Below are 15,019 nucleotides of genomic sequence, written 5' to 3' on the forward strand. Positions count from 1 at the left end.
GGGGGTTGTTTTTTGTTTTTTGGCATTCTACCACTCAGTCACTCTAGTTTCTTCAAATCTTTATTCTCAGTTTCCAAATGTATAGTTCTCTTTAGAGTCTCCTGTAGCTCCAAGAAAGCTTTTCCATTTCTCAGTTGAATGGAAGCAACTCCCTAAGCTAGAAACTTCCTGGCACAGGAGTTTTAGAGATAGAAGTTACTCTCTTGTTTCTTCTGAGGTACTCTCTTCTCCTAAGACAGTATTTGCAGAATAAGCATTAACTTAAGAGTCTCTCATTTATCCCCACAATATTACAGACCTGTCAATCCTTCCCATTTTCCTTAGCATTTTATTTTTGCTGAGACTAGAATAACTCAACCACAGTGATTATCAAATTATCTTCAATAGAGGTCTGTGTGTATATGGGCTGTGAGGTGTGTCTGGGTGGTGTATTCTGTGGCATGGGTGAATTTATAGGTTCCTACAGTATGTATTCTTGTGACTTAGAAGTACTGGATGGGGGTGGAGAAGGCAAGTTGCACACATGTGGAAGGCAAGCTACATGTGCCCATGGGTACACAATGTCCATGCTTAAGGATGTGTATGCATACATATTTGCATGTTTATTAGCAGGATGAATTATTATCATGTGGTAGTGTCTGGGGACCAACCACGAACAGGGCTCCACACATATCAGCACCAAACAGTAAACACTTACGGGCCCAAAGAACCAGGAGTAGTAGTTAGCCAAGTTAGTCTCGAGCCAGGTAAAGGCTGGGTAGATTTGCTCTTTATAGACCAGCTAAATCTGAGATGTATAGCATGAGCCTTCATGAACTCAAGCTTACTTCATCAGATGCTGTGCAAAAAAACAAAACAGATAAGCTGGATAGAAACGGACTGGAATAGTGTAGAATAGCAAGCAGGGTGAACAATGTGCTAACCAAAAAATATCATGTTAACACCACAATATTTCTGTTTTTAATTTTTTGGTGTGAGATGTTAGCTGTGATTAGCTGCATGGAAAGACAGAAGACAGGAGTAGGGCAAGAGGGCAGTGGAGGGAAAAAAGGGAGAGAGATGAAGTGCAAATGTGAACTAGCTGTGTACAGTATGACAGATGTATGTGTCATCCAGGAAAATAAGACATGGTAGCCACCAGTGCACGCTCATCTTCCTCTAGCCTGACTTAATAGGAATGAGGGCTAGAAAACATCTGTGGAACAATATGGGATTTGGAGGAGGGGGAATAAGAGTTCACTGCAACACAGTAAGGCAGAAAACCTGTTCTCCATTTCTACACAAAAGAACTTGAATACTGTGGGAATTCTGCTCTGACCAAGAATTAAGCAAGGGGAGAGCTTTGCCACACAGTTCACTAGGAATGTGCAACTTCAGTTACTTTCAAAAGTGAGGGAGAATTGCTTTCTTCACGTCTTCTAAACTGCTCCAAAGGTGGTAATGTAAGACGACTGTGTAGTGCTCCCAAGCAAACTGAGCAGGAGGCCACATCAGCACATATGGTGAACAAATGCTGTGTGCGCGCAATAGTATATCAGAGCGGATATATCACATGCCTTCAGCCATACATACCAGGTACCCATACCAATATGCACTTACAAGTTCACCCTTCCGTCATAAAAATATCAGCATTTACAAGCATGCATGGTAAACACAAAGATGCACACAGTCTCTCTCAGGTAAATAATCATGCAAAATGGCACAAACAGTACACAGCCACTCACTCACCACAGACAGAAAGCACAACCTCTACCCCTTCCAGACACTCACAACAAAACAGCTGTGTTGCTTAAGACTTAAGGTTCACTTAGCATTAAAATGAGTTTTCTGCTGAGACACAAAAATTAGGGACGCAAGAGACCACATTGGATGTAACTGGATTATACAGTAAAGTATTTAACAGAGACTTGTGTAATCTTACATGAAAAAAAAAAAATCAACAGAAGTTTCACACAGGCTGAACATGGGTTGAAAGATCACTTACAAAGCTAGGTAGTAGCATGTCAGGTTTGTGGTGGACTTCTGGCAGGATGTTAGCGTGATTCTTACTATCATAGGAATGTAAGACTGAGTCATAGAGCCCAGTCCCCCACTGTTCCATTCACCATGTTTATGTATTCCTTTTCACAGACTTATTGAACTCTCTTGCCTCCACTAATACACTAAAGGAGAATGGTAGTGACTATATTAATTCCATGAACAGGTTGATAATACCTTCGGAGATGTTACTTTACGTGCACGAGTGAGCACAGTACAATGATACAAAAAGAACTAGGCAAATTAGAAAAATAAATCTGGAATAACATAATGAGGTTTAAACCCTCAAAATATATGTGATCATGATTATAAGAACAAAACAGGAACTGGGCTTAGAAAAATATCATCAGGGGTTGCATATGTAGAGTTGTTTCACATCATGGAGTGGAGGGAGGGGATCATGGCTCTGTATATGGCACTAATGAGACTGTACCTAACATTGCATTCAAAAACTGTGCAAACTAGAGAAAAATGTACTGTATTTGCCTGAATCCAAGCTTACTTCAAATTTAAGATGACCCCATAATAATTAGATTCTATAAATGAAAAAAATTATAAATTTGTTACAATTTTCCACATACAGAATCTAATTATTGGGGGTCTTATCCCTCCTACCACTACAACAGTGAAAGGAGAGGAAGAGGGCAAGCAGTAAAGGAGTCAAGCAACTTGACCCCCGCCACTTGTCATCCTGTTGCCTATTTCCCCATGTCTGTGCCCTGGCACCTGTCCCCACCTGCAGTGTCTATGCCCTTTGCCACTCCCCCACTGCTGCCTGCCCTCCCATGCCTGCCTCTACCACCATGGTGTCTGTGCCTCCCCCAACCCCCTTTTTAACCCTCCCTGGCTCCCCTGTCCACCTGCCATTGCTTACCTTGAGTCGTGGCTCCAGGTCCAGCTCTGGCTCTGGCTGAGCCAGGTACCAGTGGTTGCAATAGCAGTAGCTCCAGCCCCAGCTGTGGCCCCTGGACTAGGAGCCATGACTCAGGAAAAGCAGTAGTGAGGAGAGGGAGGCTGCTTGGGGAGACAGAGGCAGCATGCAGCAGAGGCAGTGGGGGGGGGGCAGTGAGGGGGGGCAGGATGGTGCAGAGCAGTTGTGGTCAGGTGGCATGGGGGACAAGGCAGTATGTGAAGCATCAAGGAGGACAGGGCAGAAAAGTGTGGAGCAGAAGTGGCAGGGCAGAAAAGGGCAGGGCAGGGGTGGTGGGGGTGAAGACCAATGGCTGTGGCTCCAACTCTGAGCCCAGTCTGGGACCAGGGCCAGGGCCACAACAGCCAGTCTGTGCCACCTTGTACTCTAAGCCAAGACAAAGGGTCCCCCTGCTATTTTGAATGGGGAAAATAACCTTTTTTGAATTCTAGTAAATACTGTTCTAATGCTGATTGAATAATGAAATGGTTGGATGGCCAAGATGAACAGAGACCAGCACTGCTGGAAATGAGATAGGGAATTCTCCTTTGAGGCAATTTTGAAGTTAATGTTGGAATGAAAAACTCTTCTTAAGGAAGGATAGCCTTTTGGAGCAAGTCAGGTTGGTAGATAAAGCATGTGGAACAATTTACAGCCTACAGATGTGTGATCAGTCTGATGTCATCAAACCATAGCGCGTGTGGGGGGTGTTTTCAAGCATAGGCACTGACTTATTTTTGCCGGTGGTGGGAGGGGACTAAGATGCTGGACATGTGGAAAGTTTTATGCATTTCAGGTGACAGACCTCTTCTCTGGGCCCCCACATATTTGGTGCCTTTGCTTTCAAGATATGATTTACAATTAATAAAGTGATTGCATAAGATCTTAAAGAAGATAAAAGTGAAGTGAAAGAAAAATAATTTTCTATACACAGGACCAGCAGGCCTGAGGTTAGAATAATTCTGAAAATGGTATACCTGCATTGACAGATGGGGAAGGGTGTGGATGGAAAACAATAAGGAAATCATACACACACAAAACCTGATCTAAAGCCCTCTGATGTCAACTGGAGTCTTCCCAAAGACTTGACTTGAAAGCTTATGAAAATCACTAACAATCTGTCCATTGCCCCTACCAGGGTGCAGATTAGGTCCCTTGGGTCATTGTCCTTACCCTCATATCTTTCCAAAGAAAAAAAGATTTGCAATGAAAGCTAATGCTCCTCACCTTACTACCTTGGTGCCATTCCTCATCACTTGCATGTCCACCATGCAGCCGCCAGTAACGTAAGCAGCAAGATTCAGCTCTGAGAACTCAGCCTGAAGTGAAGTAAAAGAATAGAATGTTACTTGACAACAGAAAAGACAAAAATATATTGACCTAGCAGCAGAATTGTCTTGAAACGAAATGTTTCTTTCAAAAATTTTCCATGAGGCGGTAGTAGATCCAATTACTACTGAAGTGTTTATGGCTCCAGCACTAATGCTGCATGAATACTCAGGATTGGATTTACTGAAATAATAACTACTAAAGAAATAAGAAAGGAATTAAGAATGAGAAGGCCAGAAAAATAAAAATAGAAGGAAAGTCTTGATTCAAGTAGCCACTTGGAAGCATACATTTAGTATTATGTCTGAATTCATTTTCAAGCCACTGGTCAGCTATAAACACTAAAGATTTATGCCTCCCACAATAAACAAAAAAAATCCCCTCATGGTTTAGAAAGGTGATAAACACTGGAGCCTACTTTACAGGTTTAGCTATTAAAGGTTTATCTAATAAAAGGTTAGTGGAGCTGAGCAGGTTATTAATATTACTGTTTAATTATTAAAACATTTAATTTCTCTTTTAAAAGTGTGACTTACATTCACGAAAAGGTTAGCAGAGAATAAGTAAGCAATAAGAAATAAAAGGCAGTGTACTTCAGGACAATTATGTCTGCAGCATGTTGCAGGTTATGGTCTAAGCCTCTTATCCTAATGACTAAACATACCACATGTGTGATAATCTTTTAAAAATGAACTGAAGGTCATATGGCCAACGTGAAATATAATGAGGGAAGGAACACAAATCGGATGCAGAAAATGTATAGGACATTAGACAGAAGTAGAATGCTAATAACCAGTTGGAACATCTCACTCATATCCAGAGTTCTAAAAGTATTCCCTAATCACAGTGTAATGAACAAACTAGAGAGGAGTAGCATGCCTATCTAGCGTGCCTATTGCTGTAGGCATGATTCTTTAAGATGGATAAGGTAGGTGTACCTATACAACCATGCAAAAATCTATAACTGGCCTCCATGTTAAGTCAATGGTCCACTTGAATGCATCTCATTGCAAGAGTGGGTGTAAACAGATGTTTCATTATTATCTCATGTTTTGACCAGGATCAAAACAGGAGTGGCACAGCCACTTACACACAAGCTGCATTGATGCTTTCCTGCCAGTAGATGGCCAGCAAGACCACACAGCTCGGTCAGCTTATCTCAAGAATGACCTGCAATTAACTTACAGACACATGTAGCGATGTCCCAAGAAAAAGTGTTGGCACATTTAATCTTGCATATTTCTCAAGTATTTAAAGCAGGATAATAAACTTGTACACGTGCAAGATCCCAGGGCAAAAGGCTTTCTTCTGCAAGAAATACTGTGTTTACAGCCAATAAGCCAGAAATTTGGGTGAAGAAAAATTAACTTGGAACTTAGTGGCAGAAAAAAAAGTCCATTCTAAAATTCAAAGGTAGCTTTGATGGAGGTTGAAAGAGCGATTGGGCAATATTGTCCTCTAATTAGCTGAGTTCCAGCTGGATTCTTGCACTGTCCAGTAATTTTCTTGACATTCAACCAGCTGGAACCAAAAAGTATCTAGAGAATTTACTTTCATTTTTTTAAAGATACATTTTTCTATTCCTCACAATCATAGAAAGGGTTGAGAACACAAAGTTAGTGCACTCTCATGACTCAGAAATCAAAATGCAAATAAAAATATCATATAATTTGTTATTTTTACATACTTTATGATTTTTACCACATGACTGGGGATTGGTGATATTCAGGAAGGAAAGGGATAGCTACATTTAACACTCATAGCATCCCATACTCTCTAAAATGAAATCCCACAGATGTTTACATCATTGGAGCTGATATTACTGTGTGCTCTCCTGTCTGCTCTCCCAGAGGAACCCCACACTGAAACTAGGACATCCCGTGTCCCTCTACTGGAAGCTGGGTGACTGGAGGCTGGAGAGCAGGAATCCTGGCTCTGGGAAAGGGAAACAGCGTCTCTGGAGACCCCACATTCCCCTGCTGGGGTTGGCAGATCAGTCTCCTGGTTATGGGTCTCAGTCCTGGTGGGGGGAAGGAGTGCATCTCTTTGCACTCTCAGTGCCAGGAGTCAGGAGAAATGGGTCCAACAGCCCATGCTGCAACCACAATGGCTAGCGTACAGGGAGACCATGGCTGGGGGGATTGTGGAGGAAGGGAAGAGCACTACTTTGTAGGATAACCATAGAAATGACCTCCCATATACAAGTGCTCCAAAATGAAAAAGCACAAAATAGTACCTGTTCCCTCCACACTGAGGAGCAGTTTATTCTGCATGCATTTGAAAGCCATTTGAACTGTTTCAAGTGATATTCTGTCCATAGCTTTAGTTTTGATCCAGCCAAATGATAAAGGCAGGAGACACCATATTTCCCAAGGCTGCCTTTCCACAATTGCTGTAGGCTCAGATAAACATCACTTCATCAGTTATGTCAACTTCATACAGGAAAGTTTAATTTTGCACCCAGAAGTAGGGATCTTATTCAAGGCCGTGGCTGGCCAATTTTGTGGGCAGATCACAGGGTCAGCCACCATTTACACAGGCTTATGGCTCCTCCCTTTCCCCCCACCTCTGACCAGCTGGTCTGTCCCCTGCTGCTAATTGGTGGAGAAGGTTGTTTGTCATGTGCCCAACTCCTTGCTGCTGATTGGTGGAGGGGGGAAAGGCTGCATAACAGGCATACTTCTCAGCCAATCAGCAATGAGGGGTTGGGGCAGCAGCCACCTTGACCACTTGCCTTTGTGTTGGCAGCCCTCTGTGCTGGGCTGCATGGCAGGGAGTACAGCTGGCTCCCACTGGAGAGCCAGCATTTTATTTTTAGTAAGTTTTTTTTCCCTCCATGGATTTCACAGAGATCACTCAATTTCATGATTTCCATGAAATCACAATTTGAGTAGGTCCCTACCCATGAGGGCAAGGTCTATAGAAAGCAAACAAGCAAGCATAGATTATTCACAAACTGAATTTAGTTGCAAGTTACATGTCCCATTGGATCTTATCTAGTTATATGGTCTTTACTCAGGCAGAATGGGTTATTGTTCTTCATTGAACCTTCAAAACCAATGATTTTCAACCAGGGTGCTTGGGTACCCTGGAGGGCTGCTAGATCCTTTGAAGGATGACAGAAGGTGTGGGGAGATAAGCATGCAAAATAAATAGATAAAGGGAGGCTCAGACTTTTCCCTGCCCACACTGCCCAGCCCCTCTACAAGGAGGTAGGCACTATAATATATAAAGTCATTTTTGAAATTGGGTGCCACCCAATTCACAGAGTTATGGAGTGGTGCCTCAAGTCCAGTGAAGGGTGTCTCAAGTCCAAAACAGTTAATGACCATTGGTCTACACAGTAAAAACTATGTAATTGGGTTGTGTGATGTCATCAAAACTGACCACAGTGTAAACTTCTTTACAAAGTATTTACCAGATGCTTGTCACCAAAACATTCAAGTACACAAATATACCTAATGGAATATGCTTGCTTTCCCATGGCATTAGTTTTATGCCTTAATCTACTAAATTAAGAGTTTCTGCCTCTTTCACATATCTGCTTTGTCCTATTGGATAAGCCACTGCTGGCTAACATTTAAAAAACCTGAGTCCTGTAGTCAGCAGTAATTATTTCCTGTTTTCCATCACTCCATATATTTTTAGCTCTGTGGGTTTTTGTAGGCCTGATGACTTCCTTGGCTAGAATCTCAAGTCTGAGATCATTACCAGCCCGAGTTTACCTTGTAGGCAAAGATCTTTGAAAGCAGTCAGCCCAGAAAGAGAGAGATGAACAAGTAGCTACAGATAAGACAGGAGGGTCTGATTTTAATTCAGTGGCATTTTAAACTTGTTTTATTTTGGTGCAATTGACTACATAAAAAGTGCAGAACAATGCAGCATCAAGTATGGCGAATGTGAAACAATAATTCAAAACCATTTTTGAACATTATGGTCTGTAGACCAAGAACATTCTGTAATTTTGTGACCCAAAAACTTAGAAGACTCACAATTACATTTTGATGACTCACAATTACATTAAAAATCCCACATACCAAACTTCTCTAAGCCATCCTAGGACATTTTATGAAAGCTTTGCCTCCTCTGAATGCTTTCCATCTCTATCCCTTATTCTTGCTTTGACTTCTACCTAAAATTGGGCTCAGCATTCTTGATGTTTCAAACAATAATTTGATTAAATATTTTTAAGTTGCATTTATTTTGGCCACGGAATAAAGTGGAAAATGACAAATATTTAAAAGTACAAAATGTAAATGAATTAGCTAGCCTAGTAACAACATGCCATACTGCTAGATGGGAGAGAGAGATTTAGGTCTCATCTTTACATAGGATTCTTGTATTAGAAGAATTATTTTGAATAGATGTGCAATTTTTCCTTACCAAATTAGTTGTTTTGATGTAAGCAACCATTGGGCTGGATGCAGTTATGCCATTACAAAGATGGCCTACTGAGCTGATTCTTTTTTCTGTATAGCTATACCAGTGTATAAGCCCATGTTTACCAATATAACAGAATACAACTCGTTTAATGTAGACAGTTAACTATGGCAGTGTAAAGTGTCCAAAGTCTGGGTTTAGATGAGGCTTAAAATCCCTGTCTCCACCTCTCTCTGTTTGAACTAAAAGGGAGATAAAGAGAATGCTGGATGCAGCGTGCTCAGTCCCTGAAAACAGAAGGGAATATGTATGTCTCCTACTGTAGCAGGTAGGGCTGTGTAAAGCATCGGGTGGGGATTCAATTTGGAGGAGATTCGGCTCGATTCAGCGGCCACATCTCCGAATCCGAATCGAATCAGGGTACCAATAAAAAGTTACAAATTGATTCAAAGTTCTGCAAAACTTCAGAAAAGATTCAGAGAGCTTCAATGACTCTGTCAGTCCCCAGTGGCTGCAGCAGGGAGCTGGAGCCAGACTCGGAGCTGGTAAGTAGGGGGTGAGGGAGGGGGGACTGGAGGAGTGGGGAGGGGACCATGGAGGGGACCACTGCCAGGCACCATCTCCTGCCTGCTCCCCCACCTCCTGCCAACCCCCATCCGCTCTCCCAGCCCCCCGCATGGCTGCCCTGCCCACCCCAGCTCTGGCCCTTTAAGGAAAAAAAAAAAAAATGTGAAAACCCCCGTGACTCATGGCTCCTGCAACAGCCTTGGGGCTTCGGGGGGCTCATGGAAGAGCCCCCCATGTATCATGGGGTAGTGGGGGCCAGCAGGGATTGCCCCCTGCCTGGCAGCACCCACTGAGTCAGGACTTTTTTTTTCCCCTAAAGTGCCGGGAGCTGGGGCAGGCGGGGCAGCCATTGCCCAGCTGGGAGAACTGGCATGGGAGGGGCCTGGCCTTGATGATTTGGAGATTCAGCCGAATCAATTCGGGAGAGTGATTCAAATCACCGAATCGAATCGCTGTCCCCCAAATTGGCCGAATACAAATCCGAAGTGAATACTAGCCACTTCGCACAGAACTAGTAGCAAGCACTGACTACAAACTGTGTCTCCAGGGTGAAGCCCTGGAGCTTACGAGATGCGTGCCCAGCATGAGGAAGATGCATCAGGGACAGAGAAGAGAGAAGAGCAGTGCTTAGAAGAGCTGAGGAGAGCTGCTAAGCAGGGCGAAGCAGTAGCCCAGGAAGAGCCCCTGAAGACTTCCATCAGTGGGGAGCGGCGGACAGCTCCAGTGGTTAAGCTCTCAGTGCACAGCACAGTGTCCAGACCTTGGGAGCTGTGTGAGGCGGCTTGGGTCTGCAACCTCTGGTGTGCAGCCAGAGACACGGTGCACAGGCCGGTGCACGGAGTAGGACCTTTGGAGTCCCTTGGGCGGCTCAGGTTGACAGCCCCCAGCATGAGGCTGGGAGCTCAGTGCAGGAGGCGCTGCACGGAGGGTGAGAGCCCCTGGGAGCCACTCGAGGTGGCTCGGGACAGCAGCTCAGTGCAGACAATGCTGCCCAGAAGGTCTGGGAGCAGACCAAGACCTGGTGCTGCACAAGGCTGTCCAGGCCTCCAACCTGTAGCACAAGGTAAAGTGCCCACTACATGGCGGCAGCAGAGTTGGGCAGCAGGAAAGCCCGGCAGGGAACAGAGCTCGACCTGGAGAATGGGAGGCAACCCTCCTGGACTGTGGAGTAGTAAGTTACCCTGGAGAGAGGGTCTCAACAGGAGAGGGACGCCCCCAGGGTTGCAAAGGGGCACCATGTGGGCTGCTCCTGGGTGATAGTGGGGGAGCTTAGGAGTCTTTGGGATCTAACTTTCTTTTTCTTTTCCCCCCCACCTCCTTTCCTGTAGTGGTACCTTGGGAGTGGGGCCCCTGCCCTGGAGGGCACCCAGGTAGTCTATGGATTACTGGTTATATTTGTTGACTATGCCTTATAGTTTATGTGAATAAGCTGAAGTAATAGTTTGTATATTAATAGAGTTATAAGGTTGCCCGATCAATATCCTTTGTTTTGGGTTATTCTATTATCTGTATTTTTAAATAATAATAAGAGTGTGTGTGTGTGTGTGTGTGTGTGTGTGTGTGTGTGTGTTATAGGGCTTGTGGTTTTGTAAATTTCTACACATATATCGAATTTATGTCCTTACCCTTTAATGCTTTTGTTGTAATAATAAATTTGTATATAGTTAAGTAATTGATTGACTGGGCCTAACTCTATGGGGACGGATGTGGCCACTGGGCTGTTGTGTCCCTCCGCATCACACTGCCCTGCTAATAATTCCCTCAATTAGAGAGAGGAGTTCAAACCCATGTACACCCAGGCTACAAATGGCACTATGCAATCAACTTTTTTTGCTTTAAATATACATAATGAAAGTAATTTCCTTTGCATCTTTGCTCAAGATAGGGATACTATCCTAGAGACACTATAATAATACCTCTGTATGCATGTGGGTATATATAATTATATACAAATAATTATGCATCCACACAAACAACTACATATGAATCATCAACACTTCAAGCAAGTCACATCCATCATCATAGGCAACTTTCATTCCTCTCACTGCTTTGATTACGTAATGCTTCCAGTTCTCTTTGGGTTTAACACTCTGTTCTGATGTCTTTCAGGATCAATCCACTTATCACTCCAACAGAACAGCTGGCAGTGAAAGTTCATAAATAGCCTCTCTTGCTTTTGGATAGTTTTCCATTTTGTTCAGTAGTCCCCAGCATTTAAATTTAGAAATACCACTTTTTAATACTGCTATATCTACAAACTTCAATGCAACTTTACCTATGGAGGTGCTACAACACCTTTAACATTTTTGTGCGTGTGTACACACACAAGAGAGGGCTGGATTGTTGTTGTAGCTGTGATACTTCAGGAAATGTGAGAGGCAAGGATTTTTTGTGATATCTTTTACTGAACCTACTGTGTAGTTGGGAGACGTGTTAGACAAACGTTTGTGCATCAAGTGGCTGAGGAAGGTTCAATAAAAAGTATCATAAAAAATCCTTGCCTTTCTCTGCCTATGTAAATGTAAATCCATTAACATACATACACTTTATGCATGTGTGCGCATGTGCATACAAGTGTTTATCTGTGCCAGTACGTAACCCCCCCCCCCACCCCACACACACACACTGGAATAATATTCAAATATTCCATGAGGGTTTGCTTATTCCCCTCTCTTCAGCTCTTTTCTTACCACAGATGCTTTTACTCTTTGAGTCTGACTAATACTTTATAGGAAATAACTGTCACTTTGAGAGACTGATGCTAGGTATAGTTATTTCTAGGCAGGATTCAGAAAACAGACAAGATTTCCATCAATTTGTTTTTCCCTATACTGCCTACCCTTTTGCCCTGAGAGGGCTGTGTTTCTTCCTAAGAACTCCTTGCTAATTCATTGTTCTTTCTTCTCAAAAAGCACAGTGTACTACAAAAACAAGCCTTTGCCTCGGGCCCTTTAGACTTCCAGTTTTTACTTCTGAAACGGGCCAGGAGTTGTCATTTTAGAACAGGGGTGGGCAAAATATGGCCTGCAGGCTGCATCCAGCCCGCTAGGTGACTGGATTTGGCCCGCAGCTGCTCCCAAAGTGCTCTGCATGAGACCAAGCCCCACCAGCTCATGCTGGGGCAGCTGGTGCTGGGCTCCGGCTGGTGCCCACAGCCCGGTCATAGCCAGCGTACACAACCTCTGGTGCGCTGTTCCTGGTCCAGCTGCAGCTAGGTGCTGCTCTGCACTCATTGCCTCTAGCAGCAGAGATCTTGTCCTTGCTGCACTGCATTGCACCACATCATACCATGCCGTTCTGGGTAAGCAGCATCAGTCAGGCGGCTCCTGCACCAGTGCACAGGGCTCTGGCTCTAGCTCCTGGCCACTTTCCACTGGAAGGCAACTGGGAACTGAAGCTAGAGCCCTGTGTGCTTGCTGGGTGCAGCAGGGTGCAGTGCAGCACAGCAGGGGCAGGGGCCATTGCTAGAGGCAGGGGGCACAGACCAGCACCCAGTTAGCTGCAGTTGCACCAGGAACAGCCTGCTGGAAACTGCTCCTGCTGTGCTGCACTGTGCCATTTTGGCCAGGTGGACGAGCAGCTTCAGCTAGGCAGCTCCTGCCCCAGAACGTAGGGCTCCGGCTTCAGCTCCTGGCCACTTTCCTGGGTGCTGGAGCCAAAGCCCCACATGCTGGGGCAAGTGCTGCCTGGCTGAAGCCACCTGCCTGCCACGCTGGTAGGGGTACAATCAGGAGCAGGAGCCAACACTTGAGGTGGGGGGTGCAGAGCAACACCTGGCCCATGCTTGGCCCCATGCAGAGCACCAGGCGGGCAGCGTGGACCACACCGTCTGAGCAAGCTGTGCTGCACACACATCCCATCCTGCCTCTCTCCCCTCACCTATAGCAGGTCCCTGGGACTTAGGGTCCAGGTAGTGCTCCCTTCCTCCCCGCCTCCACACATACCCCTCTCTACGCACTCCCGGAGAGCAGGGGCATGTAGGGAGTGAACCTGTGGCCTGAGCTCCAGTCTAGAGATGTCACCGCCCTGCAACCCAGCCCCATGATCCCAGCCTCACCTACTCCTCCCAACTCCCAAACACTGCTCCCAGCCTGCCCACAGTCCCATAGGGAGTGTTGGTGAGTTGTTGCAGGCTGAGGGGTGCTGATCTGGCCCATACCAGCTGATCAAAACTCCCCATGTGGCCCTCAGGCCCAAATAACTGCCCACTCCTGTTTCAGAGATATAATCTCCTTATGTCACTTGCTCTCAATAAAATCAAGCCCATTTATTTTGAGTTGATTGGTCTCTATTTGGGAAGAGGTTTTTTTTTATGCAAATAAATGAGATCCAATATTGATTTTGTACCTTCATTTCCAACAACTGTGGTAAATAATTTTCAGGGTTTCATAAGCGAAAGCCAGCAATTCATAATTATGGAATTGCACTACAGTAATATTATCTGCACCACTGTAAGGTTTTTCAAATGATTTAGCAGCCCACAGTTTCTGAGCAGAAAGAAGAGTGAGCAGGATGAGTACATGCATGTTTAGTAAATGTGTTTGATTAGAGATTATTGACTCTTTTTGTGCGCTTACAGATGTACAGCTCCCCTATGTAGCTCATGGCACTTCACAGGAAGCGTTAAGCTACAGTGACCCTCCCAACCCAACCGATGTTCTCTGTTAGTACGGGGGGGGGGGAAATCGAGCTCCACTTTGCAGACTGTGCGTCTGCAGCCATTCTCCCCTAGCTGCCCTCCCCCCCACCACTTCGGTGCTGTTTTCAGAATGGGGGCGGGGGGGAGAGAGGAGGGAGCTGGGATGAGTGAACTGGAGTCCCCCCACCTCAAGGTGGCTCCAATCCATGCCTCCACCACAGGCTGGGCAAACTCCAGACTGAACTCTCTCCCATCCCGAAGACAGGACCAGGGGTGGGCAGGGCTGGACTGCATGAGCCCAGCCTTGCTCCCAGGCAGGCACTAACAGAAGTTAATGAAGGCACTCCATGTTGGAGTGCCCTTCATCTGAACCCTCATGTAATAAGGGTTCATTTATTGCAGACTTGGTCACTTTTAAAGCGCTCTGCAGCCATGCACTTCTGTCAGGGCATGTCTGTAGAGCATTATTCAGGGGGCTGATTGCATGACAAAAATGTCACTTCTGTCAGTGCCCATTGTTTACTTCTGTCAGCAGACCTGTTGAAGCATTTCTCCCACATGGGGAAAAGTGTCCTCACCCCATCCAATTCCCATTGCTATTTAGGTTGCTTTACACCATTGGTTCTCAATGTTTTTAGACTCGAGACACTCCTTCTTAGACTTAAGGCACCCCTTGGATAATACCAGAGAAACAACAGAAACATACTAGAGCAATTTGTCTTTTGCAAAAGACTTAGAGAAACCATAACAGGTCAGCATGTTTTAAGATTATGAACTCCTATTTGAAATCTCTGGGTGCTTGTACATTTGACAGGGTTTAGTCCCCCCTAATTAGTGTCTCAGCTGGCCAGAGCCGACTCGAGGTGAGTTAGAAATTGCTTGTTCGTCAGGGCGGGCTGGTGAATGGAGAGGCAGACAAGGTTTAATGGTTGCAAAAACGTTTACTTACGCCGCGTGGAGTTGCAACGCAGCTGGTCCAGTCGTCTGAACAACCACGTGAGTTGTTCCAGCTGGCGGGGCCCAAGCCAGTGAATCCGTCCGTAAATCAAGCCGACGAGAAAAGGGTACGTCTGGGATTGCGCTCAGCAACAAGAAGAAGGATCGATAGGTGATCAGTCTATCGATCAGCTAGCCGCAAGTCAGATCTCTTTAGAGGC

General features: G+C 45.1%; 1 protein-coding gene across 1 annotated transcript in view; it reads right to left on the reverse strand.

The window, feature by feature from the left end:
- SYN3 (synapsin III) overlaps positions 1-15,019 on the reverse strand; it is a 364,275-nt gene that overhangs the window by 220,377 nt on the left and 128,879 nt on the right. Inside the window, exon 4 of the mRNA XM_014521984.2 lies at positions 4,175-4,266. Within this exon, the coding sequence (XP_014377470.1) occupies positions 4,175-4,266 (92 nt within the window). The remainder of the gene's footprint in view (positions 1-4,174; positions 4,267-15,019) is intronic.

This window comes from Alligator sinensis, unplaced genomic scaffold (assembly GCF_000455745.1).
Source record: "Alligator sinensis unplaced genomic scaffold, ASM45574v1 scaffold409_1, whole genome shotgun sequence".
In the NCBI taxonomy this organism is placed as follows: domain Eukaryota; kingdom Metazoa; phylum Chordata; order Crocodylia; family Alligatoridae; genus Alligator; species Alligator sinensis.